Below are 8614 nucleotides of genomic sequence, written 5' to 3'. Positions count from 1 at the left end.
ATGTTAAATATCTTGCATTCCTTAATAATAGCGACACATTTTAGGCATAATATTAAGAAATGTGCATTGTGCAATAAAGAAATACTCCAAATAAAGTTTAATTATAATTTTATATCAGCAAGTCTTGTGATGTCAATAAATATGTTTATGGATTTAAAGTATACTTGCTTTCAATTTGTAATGGTTTTACTGGTTATAATGAGAATTGTATGGGTTTTAATGGAGACTGGTCCCTGTGGGTCTTTACTGTTAATTTGTCACCTTCGATTGGTGGCTTGTCAAAACCACTAAATCCTAACGGAATATGTCCCAAAACACACTACAGGAAACCATTTTTAATGGTTAAATGGTTTTAATGGTTAACAGTTGATGGTTTGTAATGTTTGTATTTGTAATAATGGTATTTGTAGTGAAAACCATTAGAATTTCTGTGATGGTTTCTATTGTGTACACACAAACGATATCAATACTATATAATACACAGTGTATATAGAATAATGTTTTGAATTGATCTCACTGTACAGGTAAATGCACTGAGCATGTACAAACACATCAGTGATGAACAAACACCAGACACAGTAGCATGAAATGCTCTCATCAATGCATACATACGCAGTCTCTCTCTCTCTGAGAGGCTTGTCTCAGCACAGGGTCTCGTCTCGTCAGGTTCAGTTCAGATCGGATCAGATCATGTGTTTGGATATTCCACACGTGCACATCAGCAGAACCATGAGCGGGATCCCACTGTACTGTACAACGCACATCAACATGAAGGTAAGAAGGACCTTTTCCAATGTATTTTATCTATCAGAAAATTCAGTCATTTAAACAATAATGCTTATGTCTGTATTTAAAAGTATTTCAGGAAAATCACAATGGATATTAATATTGAACACTGTTTTCCGTTTCAGAATATTTTCTTAATTTTATGGCCACTTTGTATGAATGAACCATGAAATTAAAGAGTTATATTGAGCAATGCAAGATACATGTCTTCATGTCTAGATAGAATAACCACCTTTCAGCTTAAAGTCCTGTTTCCTAAAGAGACTCAAAATAATGTTAGAAATGAAACCCCTTGCATTGACATGTCAGCTTTGGACTGTCAGTGAAGTGACTGGAGCTTTAGTGGTGAATATTAGGACTAATGCACACATGAGAAAAGAGTCATAAGTGGGTCTGGATCTGAGAGGGACATTGATCACTTTGCTTTTCAGCCTGTTTGTCCACCGAGGATGATTGTGACATCGAGGACATTGCCCTCCCAAGTCACTGTATAGCTGTACAGAGCAACATAAAAAACAGTCTGACTGGAAGCGTTAATCTTTCACTCTTTGGTCCAAGAACAGTTTCAGGTTTCAGCAATGTGATTGGAAATTTAATGGTTGTACTAAAAAGTAATACTGCGCCCTAATCAACAGAGATGGCAAAAGTACACACATCCTTCACTCAAGTAGAAGTACAGATACTCATGTTTAAAAATACTCCGGTAAAAGTTGAAGTACTGACTACACTTTTTTACTCAAGTTAAAGTATAGAATTATGGGCTCTGACATGTACTTAAGTACAAAGTAGCCATTACTGCTACCTGTTTTAGTGTCACGCGGGTAACGGGACCTAACGTCATATTAATACATTAATACAAAATAACTTGCATTTCAAATTTAGTTAGAACCGCCATGTAGAACAAGACCAGACTGGGATAAAATTTCACTCATCCAGACCGTCCCATGCACCCACAACAAATTCTGAAACCATGCACAACACTATTTTTTTGTATGGCCATCACATATAAATAAAGGTTTAAATCCTTAGGCTGGGGTCATGCAAAATAACTATATTTTCTAAATTGCCTAAATGTCAAAATTAGTACAACAATAACTACACAATCACAATATCTTTATAGAAAAATCCTAATATTGAATATGTTATTGCGTTATCATGAGTCATATTTGTCCCTTTATGAAAATTAACCATGGTTTTATTTCGTGTAGAATTATACACAATACCCGCGTTGCCAGTCAAGTCTAACTGATTCATGATTTATTAGAGATTTATTATCGAACAGGATATGCTTCATTCACCACATGCTTTTTTGATAACACTTTAGAATAGGGAACACATGTTCACTATTAATTAAGAGTTTTCCCTCAATAAACTCCTAATTTACTGCTTATTAATAGTTAGTGAGGTAGTTGTATGGGGTCGGATTAAGGGATCTAAAATACGGTTGTGTAGAATAAGGCATTAATATGTACGTTATAAGTATTAATAAACAGCCAATATGCTAGTAGGCATGTTTCCATTACCCTTCGAATTGCGCAAATTGAAATTGCGAATTGAAAATACGCCTAATGGAAACGCGTCAATTTCGCAAAAATGCCCATATCGCAAAAAAGTGTTTACGCTCGCATGAGGTGGTTTTTCAGGCAATTCGAAAAAGGAATATTTCGCAAAACTGCAATGGAAACGTTTTTTTCGCATTAACAGGTCACATGGCGTACGTAAAAAGTCATATGGTCATTCCTCAATGTACTATAACTTCCAAGAAACACTTCATATGTGGCTGCTCTCAAGTATAAGGGGCTTTCCCTACCATTAATGTTTAGACTATTTACACTGCAAACGTCTGCGGCGCGTTACGGCTCCGAAACGGCCACCGGAGCTGATCGTGGCCACTTTAGTCAACGCTTGTGTTACCAGTCGCACCAAGGCACGTCCCAGAAGCTGCTCTCCGCGCTGCTTCTGTCAAGATACACGCATATGCCTCCTTCGATTAAATATAATAGTGTAGTCAAAATCCGTCAAAATCCATTGCCATGACTTGTCACGAAAGGAAAAAATGACGTTTTAGTCGCATAACATCGGTTAATGGAAACGCCATCATTTCGCAATACTTTTTTAACGACATTTATAAAATATTGCCAAAGTTTTGCGCAAATCTGTAATGGAAACGCGACTAGTGATATGCATGCTAATAAGAAACTAGTTAATAGTGAGAATTGGTCCTTAAAATAAAGTGTTACCATTTTTTCCCCCCCAGGCTGTATGTCCCACTTATTGGAATTGGGAGTCTGAAGGAAATTCATGATGGATTCCTGGACATTTTCGTTCTCACCCAGCAATCTGTCCGGACTCCCCATGTACGATGGCATCATGCTCGGCAACATATCTGAGGAAGGCCTGAGAAACGAGACCGACCAGAGCTTGACTAAAACTAGCACGGTCGTCATCACCATCATCATGTACTTCGTGGTGTGTGCTATCGGTCTGTGCGGAAATGCTCTGGTCATCTATGTCATCCTGCGATACGCCAAGATGAAGACGGTCACCAATAGCTACATCCTGAACCTGGCGGTGGCAGACGTGCTGTTCATGCTCAGTTTGCCCTTCATCGCTCTCCAGCTAGCGCTGGTGCACTGGCCGTTTGGCGCAGTTCTGTGCCGCTTGGTCATGACTGTGGACTCGCTCAATCAGTTCACCAGTATTTTCTGTCTGATGGTGATGAGCATCGATCGGTACCTCGCTGTGGTGCATCCCATAAAGTCCACCAAATGGAGGAAGCCCCATGTCGCAAAGACCATTAATCTGGTCGTGTGGGTCGTGTCGCTCGTCGTCAACCTCCCAATCATAATCTACAGCGGGCTGATCACCAAACCCGATGGCTGCTTCTGCACTATTGTGTGGCCAGAGCCGCAGGAGACCTACTACACCGCCTTCATGTTCTACACCTTCTTCCTGGGCTTCTTCCTGCCTCTGATGGTCATATGTCTGTGCTATCTGTTCATTATCATCAAAGTGAAGTCCTCAGGAATCAGGGTGAGCTCCAGCAAACGGAGGCAGTCCGAGAGGAGGGTGACACGTATGGTGTCCATTGTGGTTGCCGTGTTTGTGTTCTGCTGGCTGCCTTTCTACATCTTCAATGTGACATCGGTCACAGGCACCATTAGCACCACACCTTTTTTAAGGAGCATGTTTGCCTTTGTGGTGGTGCTGGGATACGCCAATAGCTGTGCAAACCCAATACTGTACGCTTTCCTGTCACAGAACTTCAAAAAGAGTTTCCAGAATGTTCTGTTCTTGAACTGTGCTTTGGATGGGGTTGAACACACTGACAGCAAGCAGGACAAGTCAAGAATCATGAATGAGCCAACAGAAACTCGCAACACACTGCTAAATGGAGACCTGCAAACCAGCATGTGAAAAAGCAAAGGTCATTGCTCAGCAAACTGGATTTGAAATCAATAGGAAATGTGGTCTCTACAAATAGAGTAAGAGGAGTGACTGTAAAACCATCAAATATGGGTTCCATTTTAAAGCCCACTGGCTTAGTTTCCCAAAGTTACAAACTCTAATGGATTTTTGGTCATCTTGACATATTTTCCATTCATTGGTTAAAACCTGTAAAATACATTGGTAACACTTTAGTTTAGGGGACGATGGCATCATGCTCGGCAACATATCTGAGGAAGGCCTGAGAAACGAGACCGACCAGAGCTTGACTAAAACTAGCACGGTCGTCATCACCATCATCATGTACTTCGTGGTGTGTGCTATCGGTCTGTGCGGAAATGCTCTGGTCATCTATGTCATCCTGCGATACGCCAAGATGAAGACGGTCACCAATATCTACATCCTGAACCTAGCGGTGGCAGACGTGCTGTTCATGCTCAGTTTGCCCTTCATCGCTCTCCAGCTAGCGCTGGTGCACTGGCCGTTTGGCGCAGTTCTGTGCCGCTTGGTCATGACTGTGGACTCGCTCAATCAGTTCACCAGTATTTTCTGTCTGATGGTGATGAGCATCGATCGGTACCTCGCTGTGGTGCATCCCATAAAGTCCACCAAATGGAGGAAGCCCCATGTCGCAAAGACCATTAATCTGGTCGTGTGGGTCGTGTCGCTCGTCGTCAACCTCCCAATCATAATCTACAGCGGGCTGATCACCAAACCCGATGGCTGCTTCTGCACTATTGTGTGGCCAGAGCCGCAGGAGACCTACTACACCGCCTTCATGTTCTACACCTTCTTCCTGGGCTTCTTCCTGCCTCTGATGGTCATATGTCTGTGCTATCTGTTCATTATCATCAAAGTGAAGTCCTCAGGAATCAGGGTGAGCTCCAGCAAACGGAGGCAGTCCGAGAGGAGGGTGACACGTATGGTGTCCATTGTGGTTGCCGTGTTTGTGTTCTGCTGGCTGCCTTTCTACATCTTCAATGTGACATCGGTCACAGGCACCATTAGCACCACACCTTTTTTAAGGAGCATGTTTGCCTTTGTGGTGGTGCTGGGATACGCCAATAGCTGTGCAAACCCAATACTGTACGCTTTCCTGTCACAGAACTTCAAAAAGAGTTTCCAGAATGTTCTGTTCTTGAACTGTGCTTTGGATGGGGTTGAACACACTGACAGCAAGCAGGACAAGTCAAGAATCATGAATGAGCCAACAGAAACTCGCAACACACTGCTAAATGGAGACCTGCAAACCAGCATCTGAATAAACAAGGCTCAGCAAACTAGAGTTTCAATGTCATTCGAAACTGTGTGGCATCCACAAATAGAGTAAGAGGAGTGACTATAAACCCAGCAAATATGGTTTCTATTTTAAAGCCCACTGTGATGGCTTAGTTTCCCAAATTACGAGCAAAAATGGATGAATTTACCCATTTTTGGCCATCATGCAATATTTTTCATTCATTGATTCAAACCTGTAAAATACATATTTATAAATTGTACTCTAGAGCTGTTATTTATAAAGTATGTATATGGAGTTCCTTAAACAAATCATGGTCATAAAGAGAACTAAGGAGTTCTCCAGTGTCCTTGTGTTTGAAGAGAAGAAAATATTCAGTACTTAGTCTACCTAGTTTTTATTTTTGCTTTACACTTGGTTACACTTTATTTTAAGGTGTCCTTATTACAGTGTAATTATACATATAAGTACTGAGAACTACATGTACTTACTGTATGGTTAGGGTTAGGATTTGGCTTAGGGTTACTTGCATGTAATTATGCATAATTAATTGTTATTATAGTAGTAAGTACATGCAACGTGTAACAATGGCACCTTAACATAAAGTGTTACCTTACAATTTTATTTTATTCGAAGACGATAAGATAAATTATGATGTAAGCAACAACAATACTGTGTTCGTTACACTATGAAAATATGCTTTCTCATTTTTTTTTTTTTCCCTCTGTTGTTGCATTGTACACGTAAATATTGGCATCTAACTAATCTGAAGAGACAGTTCATCCATAAATGCAATATTGCTATATTCGTGCTAGTGGCGATTCAAGCCAAAAAAAAAACAGTGCATTGGGTCTCTCTCATCATTTCTAATAACTGTGCAAAGATTCTGGCCTCTATCCCTTTGAGCCAACATAATGTTAAGGTCAGACAGTAATCTAGAGAGATTTTCCACATCTAAAGCGAATGCTCATTTGAAAAGGGCTAAAGCGTTGTCCTTATGTTGCTTCTGAGATCAGGCGGGTACACATGTATCATGATCTCGGATGAACTCATTCGTTCAGATCAGTGCTCAGAGATTCCAAACATATCTTGCCTTCTTAACACTTGCTGACTGGTATTGCTTGTTTTCACTGAATGACGGCACACACAGCCACATGCCTAACAAAGATATTGGTTATAATCCTTACAATAGCAAAAGGCTTGATTTGTGTCACCACTTCCACTTTCTTTGTCCAAAATCTCTCTCTCTCTCTTTCTTTATGTCTATGATTTCATTCATCTGCCAGTCATCAAGTGAGTTTTTTCAAGACTTTGTGGAATAAAGATGTGATGATCTGACTACAAGCAGGCTTGACGTATTTACTTTATGTCCATCTCCCATGCCATGTCTGTTAGAATGCAAACTAGCTATGAAATGCATGCAAACTAGTGACTTTTCCTGTCTGTTTTCTTTAAATGAGTGGAATACATCCGGTGACTCATTAAAATGAAAACTGCTGTACTATTCCCTCCTCATTATGCTACTGTATTAAATATGTTTCAAGGTTATGACACTGTGAAGCACTGTACATGTACATTCTCTATCTATTCTTGCCTGATGAATGCGAGTGGGCTGGTCAGTCACCATTCATTATCTGGTGAAGAGCACCATCATCTGGTGAAACAAAAACACAGCTGGAAGGGTGAATCTCACACATATTATACAAATGTCAACCAAAATGGCAAATATTGCATTGTGGCATTATAGCACGATCAATTATCTTTACTAATCTACTTCAATGCATTACATTTTAATTGACTTGTAAAGAACAATTGTAAGTTACACTGAGATTTACTGTACTGAATTTAATTGAAAACCACAATGCTAAAAATATTAATAGTCCTAAAAAAGGCTTAATTTTCATGCAGGCAAAAGTAGCGTTATTAAAACTTTTTTTATTATTTTGGGGTGAAATATAATGTACAGTATGACCTATGAGTGTAAACGCAACCCACTTTATTTTCTTACATGACTATTGCTGTTAATTACTAATACAGATAATGACAATAAGTATGTGATTATGCAGTCATAATGTGATATTCCTTGTGGAAAGTCAAAGAATAGTTCATGTCTTTATTGTTACCCAGAAACAATAATTTAGCTACATTACGATCAAATGTTTGTGGTTGATGATGTACAGAGTGGATGGTAACACTTTATTTTAAGGTGTCTTGTTACACTTGTTACATGTACTTACTATTATAATAACAATTAATTATGCTTAATTACATTCAAGTAACCCTAACCATATAGTAAGTACATGTAGTTAATTAATATTACTCAGTACTTAAATGCATAATTACACTGTAACAAGGACACCTTAAAATAAAGTGTAACGGAGTGGATTAAATAATTAAGGTGAGAACTTAATCTGTAATGTATTTAATACTGAAGTAGTCAGGTGAATCTCACAAAGCCTATCATGAACGAAGTTAATCGACGTGTGACAACACCGGTAATACCGGTATCACTGCGGGGGCGGGGCATTCCCTCTTTTCCTCGCTTTCCTTCGCTTTTAAATAGCTTGCAAATGCGGCGTGCGCATTTTACTTTCACTTTCAAATAGCGGCAATTCGGAGTAAAGCAATTGTTCGTTTTTAGTTCATTTGAATTTTCCCTCTTTTCCTCGCTTTCCTTCGCTTTTAAATAGCTTAAAAGCGGCGTGCGCATTTTACTTTCACTTTCAACTAGCGGCGATTTGGAGTAAAGCAATTGTTCGTTTTTAGTTAGTTTGGATTTTCCCTCTTTTCCTCGCTTTCCTTCTCTTTTAAATAGCTTAAAAGCGCTGTGCGCATTTTACTTTCACTTTCGAATTAGCGTCAATTCGGCGTAAATTGCTTGAATGCAAACTCACTTTAGCCTATAAAACAAACATAGAACTTTTATTAACAAAATGAATAAAAATACACCATGCTATAGGGCAGGCTATGCCTAATATAAAATAACAAATAACTTACATAAAGTTTAAATAGGTAGCCTATACAAAACTGGAAATGTATAATATATAACCAAATCAATAAGAAACGTAGAAAGTTTATTAGCAAAATGAATAAGAAAGCTTGGAGGCACAGCATGCACCTTGATGTCAAATAAAATAAATAAAT

At 39.2% G+C, this 8614-nt stretch overlaps 1 protein-coding gene across 2 annotated transcripts; it reads left to right on the top strand.

Moving 5' to 3' along the window:
* The first annotated feature begins 629 nt into the window (after positions 1-629).
* Positions 630-5885, top strand: LOC107670359 (somatostatin receptor type 2-like). Of its 2 annotated transcripts, XM_016462931.1 has the most exons (3): positions 630-774; positions 3044-3177; positions 4469-5885. In XM_016462931.1, the coding sequence occupies exons 2-3, from the start codon at positions 3088-3090 to the stop codon at positions 5492-5494; spliced, it is 1116 nt and encodes a 371-aa protein (XP_016318417.1). In that variant the 5' UTR covers positions 630-774; positions 3044-3087; the 3' UTR covers positions 5495-5885. The 2 variants fall into 2 exon arrangements, with proteins under 2 accessions (XP_016318417.1, XP_016318416.1); XM_016462930.1 differs by lacking the exon at positions 4469-5885 and having other exon boundaries at positions 3044-4429.
* The last annotated feature ends 2729 nt before the right edge of the window (positions 5886-8614 follow it).

This window comes from Sinocyclocheilus anshuiensis, unplaced genomic scaffold (assembly GCF_001515605.1).
Source record: "Sinocyclocheilus anshuiensis isolate Anshui unplaced genomic scaffold, SAMN03320099.WGS_v1.1 scaffold1041, whole genome shotgun sequence".
Lineage (NCBI taxonomy): Eukaryota > Metazoa > Chordata > Actinopteri > Cypriniformes > Cyprinidae > Sinocyclocheilus > Sinocyclocheilus anshuiensis.
The sequence above is the reverse complement of the archived record's forward strand: the minus strand, read 5'-3'. Positions and strand labels throughout refer to the sequence as shown.